This window comes from Prorops nasuta, unplaced genomic scaffold, assembly GCF_024137725.1.
Source record: "Prorops nasuta isolate Cenicafe-Biocafe unplaced genomic scaffold, Cenicafe_Pnas_1.2 PNAS00003, whole genome shotgun sequence".
Classification (NCBI taxonomy): domain Eukaryota; kingdom Metazoa; phylum Arthropoda; class Insecta; order Hymenoptera; family Bethylidae; genus Prorops; species Prorops nasuta.
In genome coordinates, this window is record NW_027116800.1 from 10,161,807 (window position 1) to 10,184,501 (window position 22,695).

Consider the following 22,695-nt stretch of genomic DNA (forward strand, 5'->3'; position numbering starts at 1 on the left):
AGACTGTTTCATAATTTTGTATGATTCGTTAAACTGTAAGATTATTAACAATTACATAAGTTATTTTGCTTACGCGAGTACGCACAGTTTGGTCGACATGCTCGGCGTAACTAAGCATATCCATGACCTAAGTCACTTGTAAACTATACCAAAGATAACAAAAAAAAAAAAAAAAACGAATAAAAAAATACATGGTAAGGTGGCACAAAGGTGCTATTATACAATATTAAGTGTCTACTAAAGCGTATAAACCGAGTTGAGCGACGCGTAATCTTTAAGAGAAGCGGATAGAATTCGAAGAATTCAATTTCGTATTTATTGTTGTCGATCATGTAAATCGGACAGTCAAATTGTACGATGACAACCGTCTATTGGATTTTCTAAGTGGATAATTATCGGTGTTGTACACAAACGCTATTGCTGTGTTCGCACGTTAAAACGTTGCTTGCCACTAGTATTTTTTCTATCCTCCTACATAATTCTATTTAGATAGCAACAGATGCTCACATTTTTTCACTGTGGTATGCGATATGTCATTTTTCTTAAGAAATTATTCGTTGTCACGTTGGCATTAAATCTAGCAAACCTGGACAAGTCATTAAAATATTTACTAATTTTTTGTATAATAATTTTATCATATCTTACTTTTTTTTCGTCTTTTCGTTAATTAGATAAGTCAGCTCATCAATTTAACCAATCAACGTGTAAAAGCGCACGGCAATAGTTAATTTAATATCATAACAATAACTCTCATATGTAACTCTAGAATAACGAATGAATGTTGAATTTACAAATATAAATTTGAACATTATCGTGCATTGAATATTTGAATCATTAATATTTTTCATAATTTTTAATGAGTTGGAAGTTACTGTAGTATTTCGATCGAGCGTAAAAAAGGAGGAAGGATCAAAATGATAATGGACAAATAAAAATAATTGAAAAAAAGGAGAATAAAAGAAACAAAGTTATGTCGTATTTAAATTCATTGCAAAGTAACAAATCATTATGCATTTTCTTATCATTCGAGGTAGAGTCGATCAATATAGATCAATCAATTGTGGTAAATTAATGGGTAAAAAATTAAATTCATTAAATTTTATATTGATTTGCTCCCGGCCCAATTGATCCCAATCAACAGTTACGGTACGTTAAATAAAGTTCATTGATAAAAGAACACAACGCTCTTGAAATCAATGAATTACACAAGGTACAATTGTATAGTTTTGGTTAAAATTGGAAGTCGACGCGTCGCCCTGGCAGATAACTGGAGCCCCCAATTGCCAAATCGTAGGTCGGGGCTTCGAGTACGAAGACGACGTCGTCCAGGAAGTAGTAAGCTTGTCCAAGGTCACCCTCGCACAGATAAGGTAACTTGCTCCATGCTAGACAGAATAATCCCAATGGCGTGAAGACTCTATCGATTAGTCCAGCTATTTGGTTTTCCAGGCCGCTTCCTTTTATCGGCAGGTACTCCGAAGGCTTGTGGTCCCCTCTATCCCCAACCTCCACGTAAGGAACAAATGGCAGAACCAGGGCTACCACCAGCCGCCCTCCTGGGGCTAAAGATGCTTTTAGTCGTCTCAGCAATGTGCTCGGCTTATCGCAGCGGTCCAGCAAGTTTAAACAAAACACTACGTTGAATGGTCCCTTTTCATCCCACCTCTCTACGTCCAGTACCCTGATCAAACGTTCAATATTATTTCTCTTTTTTTATAATTAAGAATCTAACAAAAATTCATCAATAATTCGGTATGTTTGGCCGAAATTTTCAGACGACTCTTCGGGACTATTTTTAAACGGTCTCCGGCTGGAGTGGATAGATATAGAAACTGGAGTCTTAAGAAGTTAGGAGGATCGAACGAGCTTCTATAAAATGTTACGAGTCCATCGCACCCTTTGGATGGTTATTTAAAATTCGAGTAGTTCGAGGCAAGAGGTACTGTCCGCACCAGTCAGGAGACTTTGCGCATAAAATCACCGTAAACTTCTACTCCAATCAATTCCGCGCAATAAACTTGTTAGGTAGTACACTGCTGGCCACTTTAACAGAACGTTCGCCAGTACCGCATCATTCCTATCCAAGTTTTACGTGATTGGATGCTGCTTAATTAAGCGATAACTATTAAACTTTCAGAAAACTTTATTTTACTTTTATTTATTTATTTTGTTTGTTTTTTATTTTATATACAAGTATAAGGTTTTACTGGATTCTATCCGTTTCGAAAATAACTTCAACCCGAGGGAGATGTTATTTTGTGCAAAAGACATGATTTTTATTACTTTTATTTCGTTAAGGAATTTAATACTTTCTATTGAAGAGAAAAGAAAAAGGCTGCAATAATTACAGATTTTCTGGTTATTAAAATTTTGCGCGTTTTCGTATACTCACGTGAATTTCCGTTTAGCCAATGACCATCTCATCGGGGGCGAGATTTCGGTGGCATAAACTTTTTCGAAGAAATGCGCTACGTGGGCGGTAATTGCGCCATCGCCAGCGCCAAGATCCACCAAAGAGTGCCAGGGTCCCGTGAATCCACTTGCGTCCATCAGTTTTTGAAACTGTTCTCCAGAAAAAACGTGCATGGAGCCTCTACCCAAAAGTCTGAAAAGCAAGAAATAACGAGTCTTCTTCGTAATTCATATTCATATACATACTGTTTTAGGAACGGGTTTGAGTTTACAAGAAAAAGGTCAGAAGTTAAGGTAATCTTTGGTGAGCGTATATATATATATATATATATATATATATATTTAGTTTTCGATTTCTTTTATTGGCTATCGAATTATGAGTAGGGGGTTAAAAAGAAGAAAGTGCAGAGGGATGGAGAAGGCAGGATTCTTTGGCGGAGTCCCTGATGAGGAGGAAAAAGGGCGGTTCATTTGAAAATACCGCGTTTGCCGGTAGGGCGATCCATCAATGCCGCGGAACGCGGGATTTTGATCGTGAATTCGGCCATCCCTGCGTTATAAATAAGGCGACGGTGGTCCAGAGGACTCCCCTCCCTATCTCTGGGCACGGAGAGCCGGTGCCATCAATTAACGAGCACCTCCTGGCTCCCCCATTCAACGATGAATAAAAATAAGAGCAGCCAAACCACGTTGGCAAGCCTGGAGGGGGCTCAATGGGAGGGACACACATTGTTCGTTTCCACTTTTTTCTTCTCCTTTCCTTCATATCTCCTTCCCAACCTCCTCCCTATTCTTTGTCCTCTTCTTCTCTCCCTCCTAGTTTCGTTCTCTTCTCTTTTTATATCTCCTTCATTCCTGCTTTTACACCTTACAGTTTTCCCTATCTCATATTTCATCCTCATTTTTCAAATTCACAATTCTTATATTGATTCCCACCTCTCGGGACGTTTTCTTATATGCGATACTTTCTCCATTTTCAGATACTTATACATCATTGTTCCATCATTAGGAAAAGAAAAGCAGACTCCGCTAATCTCGATTTCGTCAAGAATTCTTTTGTAAGGTTATTGCTCGGTTGGTATACGGTATACCTCAGCAGTATTCTTCATCTTGATCGTTTTAGTTTATTTTTCTTTCTTGCCAGTCGAGTTCGTGGGCCTTCTCCTTATTTTATTCTGCCATTGGCAGCCCCGTGGCCCGAGTGGCCCAACCCCGGTTGGCTCGGTTACCCCGGCTATTTTCATTGTGTGGCACGTGGAGCGGCGGGAAGGGGAAGCCCCGACCGGTACACGCACTGACGCACACCGAAACCCGCTGTTCTGTTGTACCGACGTGGCAGTTTCGCGTGTGCCGCACAAATCAGGCCTCGCGTACAAGTTTCGTGGTCCAGCGACAATTAATTCACCGCTCTTTTGCCTCCTCTCCATTGTGTATGCTTCCCCTCGCTCGAGGGACCGGGGCTCCCAGTCCTGTTTTATCGGGCGGGTCCTTTTTGCCTTTTGTTTTTCGGGCCCCCCATGAAAGGAGCGTCTTTAATTCCGATGCCGGCGTCATGCGGTCTACCCCAGCCCGGCGTTGCCCTTTTTACTCACTTTTGCCTCCTCTTGGCCGAATTTCACCGATTATCGATCACATAGAATCTCCCGCTTAATGACCATACGATTGCAAAAACCAAATGCAACCTACCGTAAAAGCTCTGCTCTTCTAAAGATTCAAAGCTGCGAATATTCGTGTAAAAAGTCCTTATAATTTATCGTCTTTTCACGACTGGTCTTGCACACGTATATACGCAGAGACAATAAAAACAATTACGATTAGGGATTTAATTGAAGTGACTCTCCGTAAATATTTATAGGGATTTGTCGTCGAGTAGTTTTGAGGTTAGAATACGGCACGACTAGAAAAGACATTTGTTGACAATGAGAGGTGCGTGAATCGAGGGATTCTGTACGGGTAAGAGAGAGAGAGAGAGAGAGAGAGAGCAACAAGCAGAATATGCCAAGGTGGGATAAGAATCTTTTTGCAGCGACTCGAGAGATTATTTACAATGGCAGCAAGAGCCACCCACTCGATTCGGGCGGTGCTTCAATTTTTGTCGCCGGCAATGTTGGCGCTGCCACTGGCCTCGACTTTATCGGCGGAGCCAGCTTCGCTCGTAAAATAGCCCGAAGGGCGAGCGCGTAGTGTTAAAGAGGCGCTCGGAGGACCGTTTACCTAATAATAGCAATAATATGTAAATGCGATGCGTATCAAGCCGCCATCTAAAGAATCCACCCCGGTTCGAGCCTATTGTTTGCAAATCCCCGTTTAACCGTGCTGCTCTCTGCTGGATTGCACCGGACCACTCGCTCTTATCCCTCTTCTCTCCTTCTTTCTCCATCTTCTTTTTTTCCCTTTATTTACGCTCCTCTCCCTCACTCTACTCGCCCGATACTCCAAGTGCGAGTTAAATATTTCAACTGGAACTCGCTCGATTTTCTATTAGCTTTGTTTTATGAACGCGCCTGGGCTGTGCATCATTTTTACTCCCCACGAGGTAAACATAACCGGGCGCACCAGTTTCTGTAGCATTGTCCCTTTTGTAATCGCTGCTTCACTTTGTTTTTCACACCACGGGAGAGTTTTATATTTTTTGTAAACAAACGAATAAACGGGGTTATTTATAAATAGCTTGGACAACTCGGGGCTAGTAGCCAGAGGTTTATTAAATTTCTGTACTTGGACTTTTTCCTTCCTTCCTTTCAAGAAGATTTTTCACGCTGCCGGACGTTGATTGAGTATTGCAGGGAAAAGTAATATCGCGCGAATTGACCGATACCCACGAAAATTTTCTAGCCCGGCTTTTCATGCAGTCACCTAATATTTTCTCATTTTTATTGGGTCTTCGAGGTGTGGCATAAATTCGATGCTCTTAGATAAATCAATCGGCCGGTCCGATAAAAATGAATTTTATCGAATCGCGAGTTTGACTGTGGAAAATCTAAAGCAAACGAAAAAAAAAAAAAAAAGAGAGGAAGAGGAGAAAGGTCAGGGATTCCACGATGATCGCTGTGAACGACAAACGAAGGTTAAGATGACTAGACGGATTCCTTAAGTGTTGCTCCAATCAGATCCCATGTCACTCGCTTCATTAATCCATTCAGGCATAGCTCCGAAAAGTGCTGTCCTATATATATTACAAAATTAAATCCAGTCGAGCCTAATGACACGAATGCTTAATAATATTTTAAGGCGTGACTTGGCAGTCAACATTTTTAAACCCCCATTTCGATTGATCTGCAAACATGCATTTATAATCAAACTTGAGCGGAGGAAATCCTATATGTACTTCTGGCTACGTCTGATAATGCTCAAAATATATCTGCTAAATTAGAGAAAAGGATCAATCTATAATTTTTCTGCAGTACTAATATAAATAAAGGGAGAGAGGTTCGGTCGATTGACCAATCGGGTATCAGAGTTTCAACGAATTTTCTGATTGGTTAACTTTAAAGCTTAACAACGAGATAACTACTTATCTTATCAAAAAGAGAGGTAAAGGACTTTTCGAGGTGAATTTTGACGAAGAGTAACACTGTGTTTACTTTCAGTCGGTACATTCTGGATAAAATGTGAGTAAGGACATGAATGTGTAGCGCGCCGATGACAGTGCGAAGACTCGGATGTGTTCGCTGCTGGTGTCCGAGGAGCCTCGGGTTTCTTGCGCATAGCGTTGTGATGGGGTTTGCGCTTATCTCGCGAAAGTCTGCGTGGGGGGCCCGTCTTGGTAGGGGGTCGAGAGGAGGATGGGAGAAGGGGGGGGGGGGGGACTGCTCTCCTCGTGTATTTAGCACACACACACACACACACACACACACACACACACACATTCTCCCCTACCGACTGGCGATGTCTCGTTAACCGACTTTTCTCTCCCGCGCGCTCTCATATATTTCTCTCTTTCTCTCATTGGTCAGATTTTCTTTCGCCATCTACGCGACTAATAAAGCATAATATTCCCAACAAAAGTTTACGTATCCAAATGCTTCGGTCTTTCAATTTAATTTCCCAAGGTGCCGTTAAATCCGTACAAACATGAGCATAATCTGTTGGTTTCATTAGGAAACTTGATCTACAAATTCAGCGAGCTTTTTCTTGAAATAAATTTTAAAAATGTTCTCACTTCTCTTTATCTGCTTTACTAACAAACTCCCTCGCAACATTTTCTCCTCATATCCCATTCCTGATGACCCGCCCCCCCATTCCTCTACCCATTTCCCCCGTTCGCTCAGACAGAGCGAGAGCGAGAGTGTAAGTTTAAAGTAGATGAGGGTGAAAGAGAGAGAGAGAGAGAGAGAGAGAGAGAGAGAGAGAGAGAGAGAGAGAGAGAGAGAGAGGAGAGGGAGTCGAAGCTTGAAGACTCGGCTCTGGGGATGCTGGGTAGGCGTGGACGGTGGACCACCCCGGGAAATGGAGGGGAGGCCACGCCAGTAAAGTGGAGGGGAGAGAAGGAGGTGGAGGTGGAGGAGGAGGAGGAGGGGGTGGTGGTGGAGGAGGGATGGAGAAACGGACAATAATTATTATTATGCACGTCAGAGTTTTGCAAATGCTGTCCCTTCCACTGAACTAGCGTGGAGGAAGTCCCGGGAGGGGGTAGCCCGTTATTTCGCTCAACCGAGGGGTGACTGGGGGTGAAAAGGGGGTTGGAGAGATTCTTAAACGGGATCGTTATGCGAGTCTCTCGCGTTTCTCTCCCTACCAGCGCGATCTTTCTTCGATTTTCCTTCCCTTCTTGTCTTCCTGCCAGCCACGCTTTATCCCCCCCCCCTCCCCCTCCCCCTCCACCCTTCCCTCGTCACTTCATCCTTCCTCGTCTGGCTCGCATCCACCGCGAGGTTTCTCGTTACACACTCTTCAACCCTTATACTGTTTCGACGTGTAAGTGCGAGCGCACAAACAGTCACGATACAAACGTACATATAATTTTCCCATGTTAATAGTTCTGCCTCGCTCTCTCGAAATTATTTCTGTCGCTTCATTATTTTTTCATTCTGTACAGAGTCGCTAGCTTGCGCTTATGCGCGTGCGCGTCGCTTCGGCTATTTATCGACACACAAGAGCAGGAGAGACTTTAAACGAAAGAAATTAATTTTAATGATCTGCCTTTAGAGTTACTTAAGGACGAGAAGTATAATTTAGCTGGACGTTTAATTTTCTCGGCATGGTTTGGGTAAATAAGTATGGGTTTGCTCGGTACTTTTGCGTCTCGATGTATTTATTTACCGAGGTCACATACGTCACGTATAGATTTCAGTCGAGCTAAGGAATCGGACGATGAGGGAGGGGGGGGGGGGAGGAGGGTGGGAGGAGGGAGGTGGTTCGCGACACCCGTGTCAATTTTCGAAGCGTTGAACCCACTCTCCACCCCTTCCCCTTCCTGGCCACACTTATTTTTGCCGCGTTCGCTCAATTTTAACCCTCTCCCCTCTTCTCTCAGTCCTGTCACGACTATCATCGATTTTTTTTATACCTATTTAGAAAATTCCTTCCAACGACGTTCAATCGGGAAATTAATTGTGCGATATATAGCGTAATCGTAATTAATGATTCCTGGAATTGATAGCACACACGACATCTTTGTATATAGAATGAAATTTTTAATTAAACGGGTTTCGTCGGAAAATATGAAATACCTAAGCGAATTGGGAGGAATAAGATAGGAGTGGAATATTTTGAGAGTACTCGTTCCTGAAGCGAAGAATTAGAAAATTGAAAGGGGAATGAGAAGAGAGGGATTTTGGTGGTGGAGCGATCTTGTTCTTGCAATTAGGAAAGTTGGCGTGACAATTCGGGTTGAGATTGTGGCTGAGAAGAGGGAGAGGTGAGCTAAACGGATTAGTATCGGAGTCAATTGACCGGTTAGAATTTATCGGGCTGCGTGGGACAACCGGTATCTCGAGCTTCGTCATCCAGCTAAAAGTGTCTTAGACATCGAGCCCGATGCGGAACAAAATATTCAGAAATAACCACTGGACAATAATTTCACTTACACGACGATTTATTCTAATTTATCGCATGCAAAAGTCCAATGAAACGTAAACTCCAGCTGCAATTCACGTTATTTAACATTGAATTTACCCCATAATGGCTGATTAACTCAATCCTGCAAAATTCAAGACTCTGTGTGTGTTCTATCGGAAGTGATTAACAACTTGATTTTCCTGGAGGAACATAGTTCGGAGGACATCCTTGGAGAGACTCCTCCTACGGAAGAATTTAATTAAACGCGATTGGCAGTCGAGGGGAGAAACGCTGAAAGGGGTTAATGAGCAATTATGATTGGGGAGGATCGTTTGGCACGGGAGTGGCTAATTTTCCTCGGAGAAATCCTGCAGGATAATAATGATATTTCGGATTGGGCGAATCCTCCGAGGAAGCGATTGGCCGGAGCGGAGAAAGGGGTTAATGAGTTAATTATGAGAGCGCAAGCTCGCAGAGGTGCGGGCTGTTTTGAGAGTCGGGGTAGCACCGCCCAATCCGCCCATTTCTAATTACTGCCAAGGGGTGGAAAACAGAGAAGAAAACGAAGAGACAGGAAAGGCCAGGAATGCGCGAGAACTCGCGTCTGCGCGTTGCTTTAATTACAGAGAGGGTTGCAATCGAGCCAAACCACCCCTTGACGCTGCCGCGCAAACTCGCTAATGATAATTACTGACCAACCCTCTCGCTGGACCAATCAGGAGCTGCTTCTCTCCTTGCCCGGCCAAGAAAGTCCCAGAGAAAATCGATCAACCAGCCTGGCATCGTGAAACTTTAATTAACTGAAAATCGACCAACGAGAGTAAGAAAATGCGGAGCGCTTCTGCCACCGGTCACACAATTGAACAAAAAACACAAATAAGTAAGAAATCTTGATGGATAAATAGAGAAACATTCGTATATATGACGGATGAAAACTATATGTTTTTAACGGGTATATATATGCATGAAGATATGGAAAAAAACGATGAAATCACTAATGACTAAAATCACTATGACGATTCGAGCGAATGCATAAATTAGTCAGTGTATAATTTTTTCTAGAATTGGTAGCAGCAGGGGTAGATTGCGGTGTAGATTAGGCCGGCCGGCGTGGAGCGAATTGGCGAGTGTGCGAGGAATAAGAAACCACAAAATCCTGGCAGGACTAGCCGAACAATGATGGTGCACGGATGGCGGGATTTCCAAAGGTAAACCAGTAATTACCTAAGACTGGAGGGCGTGTGCCAACAACTGAATTTGCATCTCGATACAATCGGACTGTACCTATGAAATCCTTCGGGACGAGTTCCACCCCCTCGAACCTTTAGGTTTCCTGTGTGGAGTGCGATTAACGCTAATAACAATTCGGGGGGCCACCGATCGATGCTAATTGGCCTCCGTGTGGCCGCCAACAAATTCATACGTGGACAGCTGCGGGAGAGAGAGAGAGAGAGAGAGAGAAAGATACTTTAGGCGCAAATTGCACGTAATTTGCTCCAAGAATAAAATCAAGATGGCCGTTTCGCGCAAGGCAGAGCGGATGCACGCTTCGATCCACTGATTCCCTCCCTCCCACCCTCCTCTCCCTCCCCCTGTATCCTCGCTGCTACATCCCTCTCTCTCTCTCTCTCTCTCAAGTTGCAGCTCTCCCGTCAGCAATTATCTCCCAGGTAATGGTCGAAAACTCGCGCGTTTCATTGATATACATTTTAATTACAAGAGGCCCGCGCGAGAAGGAGGGGGAGGGAGGATAAGAAGAAGGCCTTCGATGAATGCAGCTGCTTCGTCAAAAAGGTTAAACGATGTCGTAAGAGAAGAAAGGATCGAATCAGTGGATCAAATGGATACAGCGCCGAATGAATGGATTAAATGAATGAATTCGATGAAAGCAACTGTGCTGAATGAGGTTTAATGATTAATTTAATTATGGGAGAAGATGAACGCGCTCCAGTTATGGTGGGGATTAAATTATGATTATCTGATCATTAGGAGCGAGGAAGGTTAGTCCAAGGCGAAGTTTTCTTTGCAATCTCAATCGAGCATCTGTCTTAGTCATCTTCGTCATAGCCGGTTCATCCAGACCGCTGTAATTAAACCCTTTCGTCACGCAATGACCGACCATTCTCGCCCTTCGTGCGACTGATGGATATACGATACTTGGGCTATTCGATACAGAGAGAGCAGTCCTCTTGCAGCTCTGCGACCAATCCTTGCCTCTTCTATGTATGCAACTATAACATCGTACTGCGGCTTGGAGCGAAAATTCACCAGAGTCTCTGATTACAGCCATCGGCTATTTTTCTCAAAAGGCAAATATACACGCAGTTGCACGAAAATAATTTATCGACTACGGAGAAAATTAACAGGAATGCGTGGACCAATTTTTTGACCAGTTGCAAAATTCCAATCCTCGGATGAATTTAGATCCGAGTCAGGATATTTGCTCGTTGGAAAAGTTTATTATTTCTTCTGATCAAAGCAATCGAGCAGTTTTTTTTTGCGTAGTAGCTTACAAAAATGCTGCAGGAAAATTGGAAAAGTCGATGGGATATTCAAGAGAGGGGGGAGCTATTAAAAATGAATAAGCCTGATAGAATTGCTCGTAATTTCTACCGAGCGTCGAATCAGTCAGGTGGCAAGGCCCAAGGACAATTACGAGGATAATTCTCTAATCGTTGAATGCGCAGGACGAAAGTGTTCGAAGGACGAAGGAGTCACCTGGATGACGTTCGCTTGACGTTAGAACGCAACTCCCCGCTGGGAATATTAATTACATTATCCCCACCTCCAATCATTCCAGTAGCTGTTGCCTCGCAAATTAATCATAATTAGCGGCGAGGTGTCCTTCATCAAAGTACTCGCCGTCCCAAGTATAAGGACGATGACGGAATAAGTGAATGGGAATTAAAGAAGAGGAAGAAGAAGAGGAAGAATAAAAAAACTGGCCAAATCACAGTGAATTTTTTCTTTGCCAGCAATTGAATTTCATCAGGAGGCAGAGTTTGAGAATCTTATCGAGTATAGTTCCTCGGCGAGCCGACATTGTGCACCTTGCGAGAGTCGCTCGCTAATTGATTCATCCCGGTTTTCACGTAAAACGTTCTAATGAAGGGTTGAAGGAGCAACGTCTTTCGGCGGTGTCAGAGTGTGTACGAGTTGATTGTAGCGCTTCCACGTAGGATTCGGTTCTTGAATTTCATGACACGTTGGGCTTCGCGGTTGAAGCTCCGTTGAGAGACAGCGAGGGCGTTCCTGCTGGTAGCTGCTGCTGCCGTCCATGGAGAATTTTAATAAACGGTTGGAGCATCGGTGAGTGCGGAGGTGTTTCGCTTGGTAGCCGAGAGAGAATCAGGCAGGTTAATCACCCGCGTTGGATTTTAATAAACGGTTCACGGGGGGAAAACAAAGCTGGCCATCAATAACCAAGGGCCCAGGATGGGTTTGCCAGCAGCACTTGTCCAGTAGGCTTTGCTGGACACTCGGATAGGCGGAGATCCTATCTCGCTGGTTATTAATTAGCCGGCCGGATGGGAAGGCCTCCTTTCAGCACCTACCAAACCTTTATGCGCCTTCCCTCCCCCCTCCTCCTTTCTCTCTCTCTCTCTCTCTCTCTCTCTCTCTCTCTCTCTCTCTCTCTCTCTCTTCACCCGCTTCCTCGTATTCCTCTTCAGAAAATTTCAGCCTTTCCTTCGACAAAAATCCTCCCTCCTCGCTCTTCCAATACAAATAACATTCGCTGTAGAAGAACGTCTCTCTTTGGCAAAATTAATAAATACTTACTTTGTATCCAGTTAGCGCGAAGAATCCATTCAGAGCTTCATCTTTTGAGAGGAAGAAGAACGAGTTCTTTCTGAACTTTGATGGTATCAGAAAATGTCTTTAGAATTCTTCAATCATTCCTTCTTTTGTTTCGTAAAAGGAGCTTTGCAAATTGTTTTAAAATAATTTTATTTTGCAGCTATAAGGGTACTTTTTATAGTTAAGCAGAAGCTAATATCATTTTCGGGGAGGATTCTTCTTTTGTTCATAGCTGAGGCTTTAAATGAGAATTTTCTTTGTTTCTTGGAGTTATTTTTACTTACCCATTGATGGAAGTCCGACTGATGAACCACGATAGGGCAGATCTGGCCACGGAGTGCCATATTTGTAGCGGCAAGGAGTCTGAGCGTTCTACCGATTGTTTCAGGAAGACTTCGGCAGCTTTGTCTGGTAAATCCTGCTGGGGGCCCGTGCCCAGAGGAACCCAACAACTCAGTAGATCTTCCCTCACCTTGCTCTTGTCAACGGAGTACCACTAAAATTGCACAATCAATTAACCATCCATGTTTATCCCTCTTTAGTCGTAAATTTCACTTAATTCCAATTTTTTCTAATCGGTTGTAAACACTGGAAATTCTTAATTAACCAGAGGAGTTTCTTAAACATCTTTTTGCTGGGAGGCCGAGCGGAGAAAAAGTGGGAGAGACGGTGAAGAGTGGAAGAAGAAGAAGAAGAAGAAGAAGGTGGAAGAGGAGAGTAATTAACACCGATGTGCCCAGGTACGAGGCACTAAGAAGTCGTTTATGGATTGCCGACTAAGCTGGCTCCGCCATCAATTATAGATTCTCTAATTAAAACAGCTTCCAACTACTCGCTGAATTAACGATAAGGAACGTGCTATAACCGTGTGTGTCTGTCTCTGGAGAAACAAGAAAAAAACTACTGGAAATCCTTGATTAAAGAAATCACGAAAAATTGAAGCATTAAAAATCTGGGGAAAATGTTGTTGGAAAATGACGCGAAGAACGTAAGAAAGGTTGGGAAAAATATGTATCGGTTTAAGGTGGTAAATATCGAAGCGCGTAAGTTGACCGAATGCTCGAGACGGTGGAATTCGATTAAGCTGATGAAAAAGGGATTAATGCATGAAATTCCCTGGAGGGATGGAGACGAGCAACAAGTGTCCCCCGGCAAGAGACGCGAGAGCATTCCTAATTACGGGACGGGCCAGGAAGCGAGAAACGAGACAAAAAGCGCGTTGATTACATTTTCGTATAATTTCATCTTGGTCGAGTCGCCATTAAGCTACGCTACGCGCAAATTAGATCGATTTCTTAATGGCCCGCTCTCTGCCTCCTTCCTAACTATCCCGTCACCCCATCGACCCCCCCCCCCCCCTCCTGAAATCCGATCCGCGCGTGTCCCAAAGACTGCACCAATTTATTTCTCAAATTGTCACTCGCGCCGATTCTTTTCGCATCTCTCTCTTTTCTTATTTATATATATAAACGCAGTGCCACCGAGAATAATTACAGCTACGTTAATTTCTCCCTCACTAATAACCTTCTCGCCTTCATGCAAATCCATAGAAGAATTTTCCGCAGGTCTGACAAAAATGAAGCAATGAATAATTTAATTATTTCTGCACGGCATGTGTCGCTAATTACGGGTAGCCGTGGCAATTCGCTTTCGCGCCGTCATCACACTTTGATTCAGCTTCTTCACGAGTTTTTCGCTGCATGGGAATTACAAATGGCTACCGGCATGGTCTCGCGCTGACTCGGTGCTCTCCTGCTACTGCTGCTGCTGCCGTTGCTGGACAACATTCCTCTTCTTTCTGTCATTAGTAGCGAGACTTTCCGTGCCGTTCTCTGCACGCGATGCGGAACCAGAAGGATGGCGTCCGAGGAAGGAAACTAATGTTAGGCAGACCAGAGGAGGAGAGAAGGAATTATTTCAATCGCGTAAAATGGAATTATTATTTTCACTAGCATCAGTATCAATATATGTGCAGCGTTTATTTTCTTCAAAGATCAAGAGTTCGTTCGGTGAACTTATTGGCAAGGTAGGTACCGTCGTGTGCTCGTGGAGCGTATTGTGTTGTGTGTGGTGTAGGTTGGAGAGGGGGAAGCAGAGAAGGAGGGGGGGGGGGACGCTAAACTAGAAGGTCCATATAGGCGCGTAAACACGGCGCGAGCTGCGAACGATAAACAAGTTTATGTTTACGCGAGGAGCGCTGCGAATGTTTGGCCGTTCTAACGCGAGCTTCTCGGATTCCTACGGCTTGTTGGATCGCGAGTCAAACCTCTGGCTCTGGCCCTCCCCTGCATTATCTCCTCGCTCTGCTCTCTGCACAGACCGTTGGCGCCTCACAGCCACCGAACTCACCCATTTTCACCTCGTTCCCGCAACGTCCAATCCCCCCCAAGCAAGACTTTACGCTCTTTCCTCGGTTCTTCTCAACTTTAACTACCAAATCAGCAGATCCGGCTGTAACGAGCCAAAAAAAGTCCACGGTTAGCGTTGGAAAATCTGCAAGAGGAGCGCGTAACTTGGCGATAAATAAGAAATGAAGAAAAAAATTGGTTAAATTTGTTCGAATGATGCAGCCGGCTAATTTGCGTTCGAGCTCCTAGCGGAGATGATTGGATCGCGAAGGAAGAAGAAAGTCTGAGAATATCCTTGGATAAAAATGCATCCGGATTGAGACTGGATGGCGAGGAGGGTGGATTTTCTTTTTGAAGTATCATTGGAGAGAGGGTTCTTGGCGAGCCCTGATTGGAAAAGCAACGCCGGTGTAACTAACCGTGAAGAGTTTTCATCGAGATCGGCTAACGAGGCCACCCGCGCCTAGAATATCAGCTCGTTTGTGCCAAAAGAACCACCCGGCGTAGAGAAGCCTCCAGGCGAATAGGAAATCGCACGAGAATTTATTGCAAAAATACAATATATATATTTTCCTTGAGAGGGGGGGAGGGGGGGGGGTTAAAGTTCATCAACCCGTTTCACTACTATGTAATTCTAATTCTTGTGTAAACTCGTGAGTTCATTGTGATAATTAACATGGGAAAGAGAGATTCTGTCCAGATTGGTTTATTTGTTATTTATATTGAAAATACGAAAAGTGATTTTGTACACATGCTTTGACAATTGATTTTTGCAGAAGGAGAGTCGGTTTTTAGGGAATGGTTGATCCGTGAGAGGATGGAAAAGCGAGCAGTCGTTATGTGCGCGTTCCTGATCTGGCATCGTGGCCCGGAGGAATATTTCGAGAACGAGTCGATAACGATCTTTGTTATCCGATCCGGGGACGCTCACGCGCACGAGCACGATGTAACTTGCAAATTACAGCGTGCGAGCCACACATCGCCAGCAGTACCGACACTTTTCGCATTTTTCAGCGGTTTTCCGCGCCGAAGAAATTTTTCACACCGTTATTACACACTGTCCCCTAGTCACGCTCCATAAATCCTCGATGCCTCCAACGCAAACCTTTCCTTATCCCTTTACAGACAAATATCAACAAATAACACGTCTTAAATAGGCCAATTACGTCTTATCTATACGTATATTAAATTCGATAGACGAAATTGAAAAGATCCCGTGAATTTTTCAGAAAGCAACGTGTAGCTTATATAATTAAAAAATGTTTATTCAAGCGGACCTACGGCGTCACTGAAATATCGGTTAACACAATTAACGATTGTTTATCTACATTGTTTGTTGTATGATTCATATTTCTATATCCTAAAAAAGAGAAAAAGAGACAGAGAGATTAGAATGTAAAGTCTGCCTATATCATCTGCCGTTTTCTTCAAACAACGATAAAAACCAGCGGCCTTCGTTTTCTTTTTATATCCAGCTTGTATGATAACGAGTATCAGGAAACGACTATTTACTTTTGGTCTTAATACTGGTCACAGTTTTTACCTTTATAGTTACTGAAACGATAACTATCTTTCTACGCTGCTGCTGCTTCTGCTTACTTTTATCGTAGATAATCGTCGATATATTTATCGAAATACGACTTTTGTCAATTTATAATAACGAAAAAAAAGAGAGGAAGTATAAACGCGGTTTAACGAAAGAATAGTTTAAGGAAAGGCAGTGCTTTAGGGGTCGATACCTGAATTAATTCAACTTGGGTGTTTTAGGAATGCGTAGAAGGGACGACATGGTATTTTTCCTGTAGGAATATGAGACAGAGACAGAGAGGGAGAGGGAGAGAGAGAGAGAGAGAGAGAGAGAGAGAGAGAGAGAGTCATAGGAGAGTGGAAAAGGGAAAGGCTTCGTTGCTTTCTCGTCTTCCTCTGCCCCTCAGGAGTCTCATCCATCAGTCACTTAATATTTCAAAGCAGCTCCCTTCCCCTATACCTTCGCGAGTCCCGCGCGACGCCCTTTTTAAAACCTTAAAACACCACCGAGCCGACGTGCTACGCATCGGTGCCACTCAGCTTGAGAGTAAAGTTGCCAGACTTCGCTCAGGGATATCACCTACCCCCTCCACTGGTCTCCCACTAACCATCCAGCTACGCCTCTTCGTCGATTTCACCGGTGACACCCCACGTGAACTCCTAAAATCATGCCGAAACTCGAAAAATCACTAATTCCTTTATTATCGACCTGCTCCTGCGACAACTACACTTCTTTTTATCTTCCACCGCACATCTCCAAATTACAAATAGGTAAATAAGATATACACTTTGTAAAAATAAACGAAAAAGTTTGTAAACAAGCAAAGAAACATTTTCAGGAGTTTCCGAGGAGGTCTAGCCCGTTTTTATAATTGCGCTCGGTCAACGACACGCTGACAAAGATTTTTTTTCTTAGAAGGCAAGGTCCTGAAATCAGGCCTCCGAGAGTCCTGGGCCAGCAAGGGTAATTGGGGGGATGGTGAGGGGGAGGGAGAGCAATAATAATTAGTACAATTACGCCACAAGGCCAACCACTGACTACCCCCTCCATCTCCTCTGGCTCTTTTTAACTCGGCGATATAGCGAAGAGTCAAGCCGTGCTCGGTAATTACGGGATAATTACGTCCTCGATATTCCTGAAACATCTCGGGGGCCCCCTCGGGCATTGTGAAGCCTGAACTGATGTGAGACACGTGAAAGCAGCTCCGCGCCCTATTTATAATTGCGCCAAAGACGCCTTCCACTTAATTGTCTGTTTTGCCGCGACAAATCGGGGACGCCTGCATTGAAAATATATACTCGGCCGCCGCGCAGCTGACCCGCTTCAAGAAATTACGAACCGGCGATATCAAACACCTCTCCCCCCCCTTCCCCCCTTCCCCCTCACCGAGCCATTTTTACCCGCAATTATCTTTCAATTAAATCCCCCTATTAATTCCTTACACGTTTTCCGCAATTGATTATTCATCACTCGTCTTTTCTTTATCCTCGTAAAATGTTTTTATATACTTACCGCATACTATAAGGCGTTACGAAATTTTCTATCTTCGAATATCTGCAACTAGACCATGCTAATTATTTATATAACATGCGAGTCACAGGAATCTTTACGTAAGGAAATTTTTATTAGGTGACTTTTGTAATAACTTCTTGCGGTGAATCCAAAAAAAAAAAAACAGCAATTGGTTCCACACTTGTGAATCAAGTGGGTTTTTTTGTATCTGCATGGAAATAGTTGACGAAGAATGAACTTTATAAACTTTTGGATGGATTAATGAAGAAAATGATAGTTTTATAAAAATGTAGGAATACGCAGGGCCCCTGGGACGATGTAGGCGGCCCTGTTGCACACCGGCTCGCCCAGGTGGCGCAATTTCAGATATTCGCATAGAGCCGAATGAATGAAAACACAGCCAAGGGATGAAATCTTTGTACGCTTACCCTTCGTTTATCATAGGTGTCGAGGAGCTCGTCAGCCTTTTGCTTTTGATAGAGGATCCTAGCTAATTTTCCATGTGGTCGATAAGTCCTTACGGAAGTTACGTTTTCGTTGACATTCGACTTCTGGTCAGTCTGGTCGCAGGTGCACTGGGCCATTTTCGTATCAGCCATTCGCACCAACCGCGAGTTTCTCACTGGACGTCGCTACGTTCGCATGGCCTTTAACTTTTCGCGTACGGCACTCGAAACTCTCGAAGAGAATGGAAAAGTCATCAGAGCTGGTTAGAAAAACACGTAAACACGGTCAGCGCATCGCCATCTTGGATTCCGTATAAGTTACCGACGGCGCGCCAATGTATAAGCGAGCTTACGGACTGTCGGTAAATCAGAAAATTACCGACAAAGGAACGCCAGAATTTAAATTCAAGTATCGATTAATGCTTCTTCCCGCAAAAATAGTGCCTAGTGTACAATACTTTGCTTCGTGCTATACAATCTCGCTAAAAATTCAATTTATTTTTGATCATCCCAAGGAAAGGATGTTTTCGTGACGGTAAAAACTGACACGAATATATTCCCATCAATCTTGCTGGAGAGGGATAATGCTTTTGGGAATGATGATTTTAATTGAAAAGTGAAAGAAGAGAGGGGAAGTCGAGAGGATACGAAGAAATGATGTGACGGGCGACCAGTCGAGGGGGGAAAGGGGAGAAAATAGTGGAGTGGGGGGTAGAAGAAGCAAGAGAGAATAAAAAGATGGCCCGAGGGGTCCAAGGAAGAATTGAATGCTGCTAGTGTTACGCGCACATCCACCGTACACAGAAAGCATACATCACTGGGAGCGTGAAGTTTCGGTGCTAAAAGAAAAATAGCACTCATCCCATCACTTGATTGGGAAGGATGAGGGGGGGGGGGGGGGAATGGGCAGAATTTCGTGCCGTTCGAGAGTCTCGCTGGCAATTATTGCAGCGGCCAGGCAGAAACCGCGAGGATCCCCTTTCTTTCGGCTATCCCCTGTAATCAGGCTGCATCCTTGAGAAGAAAAAGCGCTTTAAACGAGACGCGCCAAAAGAAAAACGCCTGATTACGTATGGATATGAAGATTCTTCGTTATTTATGCTCGTATACCTATCAACGATCACGGCAATTTCAATTGCAAATAACCGTATTGTTCAAAGTACCGCTTGTCATCTTCCTCGCTAATTTTTAATCATTAGACTATAATTGATTCGGATCGATCGAATTATTCCCCCCCCCCCCTACAATTCTCCAAGACGTTAAACAGAGTGTACCCATCGCTTGGCAGAGAAACGAAACGGAGATATTGAAATCGAGCGGATCGTGCGAATAAACGAGACTACGTGACAAAATTGATTTGGAGTGGTAGCGAAATTATTCACGGAAATTGCCGAGTGTAGCGGGGAGCATGGGAGGACGTGGGACGAATTTATTTCTCTAGCTGTTTCTCTCTTTCTTTATACTAAAATAAAAATCCAATTGTACACGCATATGTATATACATACATGTATATACGCGGACACATTGGAGACGTGTCTTTTATCCGTTCACGGATTTGGCTTAAAGGCGGTATTTAAGATAATAAGGAGATTTTTAGGCGACGCTAATTAAAGGAGGGCAGGAGAGTGTGGGAAAAGTTAATTAGTCCCGCGGAAGGTGCAAACTGTTATTAACGAAACTCGTACGAGAGTCCACACATACCGATGAGTTATCGTACCTGTAATTATGTAGTTGAAAGGCAACAACATAGAGCAGCTCCCCGATATATTCTAAAAGAGGTAAAACCGCTTCGAGTCTCCTTAAAATAATTTAATTGCACGAGAGAGCAAAGGATAATTATACCAACTGTTACTTTATCCCTGCTGCGAGAAAATTCGTTTCTCTCTCTCGTGGCGCGGCTAAACGTCCATCTTTTTCTCTCCTCGCCATTTCACTCTCCATTCGCTCGGCGCTCCGCAGCAAAACTGCGCGCATGTTTTAATTGCCGGCAATTATCGGGCCTTAATTTCTGCCCTCGGAAATTATAGCCGTGTCGGTCGTTGGTAATTGCAGCGTGACTTTTACTTTTATTAAAATCCATACTTTGTGCGACATAATTCACTTTTAAACATTTACGAGCGTTTCCTTGGAAATCATCGTATTGCTATAAATTAAAAGTACAAAGAAACAGTGTATAGTGCGTATATTATGTCGTATACTCTCTCGACCGAGCGTCTCGCGAGCGGCTTCAATGGGAAATGGCTGCGGAGAACTTTACGTGTTGCTGGTCTCGAGTCTCGACTCGACTCCAGTAAAGGGAGGTGTGTGCATGGAGTAAAGGACTGGTCGTGGTGAACCGGGAAAGGAGGGAGGGGGGGGGCAAAACGTGAGTCATCCCCGCTAATATCGCTCGGATAAGGATTTGAATAAGCGATATGGAAAAAGTAAGGCGAGAAAATTTCCCGCGAAATTGTTAATGAGAGCGGAATGGGGGGGGGGGGGGCTTCGACAAAAAGTGCCATTTGCCGAGACATTAAAGACGCTGGACGAGAGCCGGGACGAGATGGGCCTTAACTCGATAAGTCCCCTCGGTACCTGAAGTGAGCTCATAATCGTGAACGAAGCGCGCAACCGCTTATTACAAGCGAGGGCATTGTAAATTTGCCAGGAAGAGCAGAAGCATCCAAAGGAGGGGGGAGGGGGACTCAAGAGAGAGAATGCTCGAAGAGGCACGCAGTCAAAAGGACAAAGCAACGCTAAACGTATTTAAAGTCTGTCTTGCTTTTTTCCTTTCCGTTCTCTTGCGATACAGGTATATATCCACCCTTCCTCAACCTCCTCCTCCTCTTTCAAATGTAATCCATTCGTTGAGACACAAAACTTGGTGATTTTTCGAGGCTCGATCGCTCATTCATCGCGTGGGAGTATCGATGACACTTATTCTTTTTATGAATCGTTCCACAATATCAGCCCTTCCTCTCTACGTTTTAAAGGTGCGAGACACGATTCTATTGGTTTAGGAATGGACGAAGAAAAATGTCAAAAATTTCCCAAGCTCTTTTTTTTACCCAAGTCGTTATGCATAAGGTATGTGAAAGGAACGCGAGAGTGTTCCGGGGGTGGTTGTGCGGGGGTGTGACGGTGTCAGAGGCAGTGAAAAATTCGCCAATTAAAAAAATCTCATTTCTCCCAGTAACGAGGGGTGGCGTGCAATTAACGTCGGAGCCGAAAATGATTTATGGGACGAGGAACGGGATAGGTGGATGCGGAGGGGGATGGTAGCTTATCATAAATTAATGAATTATCAGCAGTAGCAGGGCGGTAGGAGATGTGTCAATATTGCACTTGAAATATTTATGGGACAACAAAGTCTCTCTCTCTCTCTCTCTCTCTCTCTCATGGGAATTTCGCGAGGAAAAATTGCGGAATAGGGGGGAAGGGGTAGATGCGTTCTGGAAAATGTCCAAAAAATTGTCCATAGAAATATAGATGGAATTGGTATAATAAGAAGACGAAGAAGTACAATGATTTGTAACAAAATGGGAAGAAATAATGAATGATAATGTGCGCGGTTGGTTGAATGAATGTATGAATGAACGGACGAAAAAGATTGCGAGTTGGATTAAAAATTGATTGGTGCGGATGGTGCAAGAAAAGATGACTGGGAGTCGAGTAATTTTTCTGGCTGGCTGGCGCGTCTATTTATGCCATCGATTCCATTTCTTGGCTTCTTTACTGCGGAACCGGCGAACCGGCGTGCATCATTATTCCAGCAATACGCGACTTACAATCGCGAGAAATCCCAGGACAGTCGTCTTCCTTCTCAGTGTGTGCCATATCCAGTCTGGTATGCGCCTTGTCATGCTTCGATGAGAGGTCTTCTTCTTCATCCTCTTCGTCTTAGCGTTCTCTCCTTCCCCTTTTCCTTCTTCTGAATTCTCCCCATTTGTTATTTTTCTCCTTCCCCCTCCTCCAACTCCCTATTTTCACCTCATTCGTCATTTCAACTCTCTCCCTCTTTTTCCGTCGTTAGGAACACGAGGACTTTTCCAATCTCCTGCAGTTGTACCTGAATTTTTCCCCTTAAAAAGAGTCAAGGGTGCTATTTCGAAAAATCTCATGGATCATCGTGAGACAGAGGAATCGAAAAAGTGTTGTAAATTAAAAAACAGTCCGGTTTTACATTATTCAAGAATGTGGCTCTGTTGAGTGACTGGCTGAGGACTGGTGAAGAAAGAGTGAGTGAGAGAAGGAAAGAGGGAGGGGGGCAGCAAATGAGTACAGCGAGAAGAGAGAGAATAAGTATGGTATAGGGAGGGAGAGAGCAAAGAGCAAGAAAGGAAGAAGAAGAAGAAGAAGAAGAAGACGGAGAAGGGGAAAAAGAATAGTAAGAAAGGGTTGAAAAAAATATTAAAGAAAAAGAAAAGGAAGAGAGAGAGAGATCAGATAGCGTCGCTTTGTTCTTGAGGTTTGGGCCCGCGATTGAATACGGTACAAAAGTCGGCCCTGAAAGTCGTCGAAAAATAAAGGAGCGAGAGAAGGCAGCTTCTGCGGAAGGGCTTTTTTTTCTTCATCGGCGTGCTCTCGCGCTCGCGCGTGAAGTAAATCGAGAAGCCAGAAAGGCTTCTGCGAGTTTAACCAGGGACTCTCGGGCGTTTCGGTTAGGAGTTTG

The 22,695-nt window shown here is 43.9% G+C and overlaps 1 protein-coding gene across 1 annotated transcript; it reads right to left on the reverse strand.

Moving 5' to 3' along the window:
• Nucleotides 1-1,222: 1,222 nt before the first annotated feature.
• On the reverse strand, nucleotides 1,223-18,338 carry LOC136785924 (protein-L-histidine N-pros-methyltransferase). The gene is made up of 4 exons (XM_066747301.1): nucleotides 18,027-18,338; nucleotides 12,495-12,706; nucleotides 2,393-2,605; nucleotides 1,223-1,681 (listed from the first exon to the last, which is right to left on the reverse strand). Exons 1-4 carry the CDS (start codon nucleotides 18,195-18,197, stop codon nucleotides 1,231-1,233), a joined length of 1,047 nt encoding a protein of 348 aa, XP_066603398.1. The 5' UTR covers nucleotides 18,198-18,338; the 3' UTR covers nucleotides 1,223-1,230.
• Between the last annotated feature and the right edge of the window lie 4,357 nt (nucleotides 18,339-22,695).

Coding starts and splice junctions, on each gene's coding strand:
- LOC136785924 (XM_066747301.1), bottom strand. CDS start 18,197: ATGGCTGATACGAAAATGGCCCAGTGCACCTGCGACCAGACTGACCAG. Junction 2,606..12,494: donor AGTCGGACTTCCATCAATGG/GTAAGTAAAAAT, acceptor CTTGCTTTTCAG/ACTTTTGGGTAGAGGCTCCA. Junction 1,682..2,392: donor TTGGCTAAACGGAAATTCAC/GTGAGTATACGA, acceptor ACGTTTGATCAG/GGTACTGGACGTAGAGAGGT.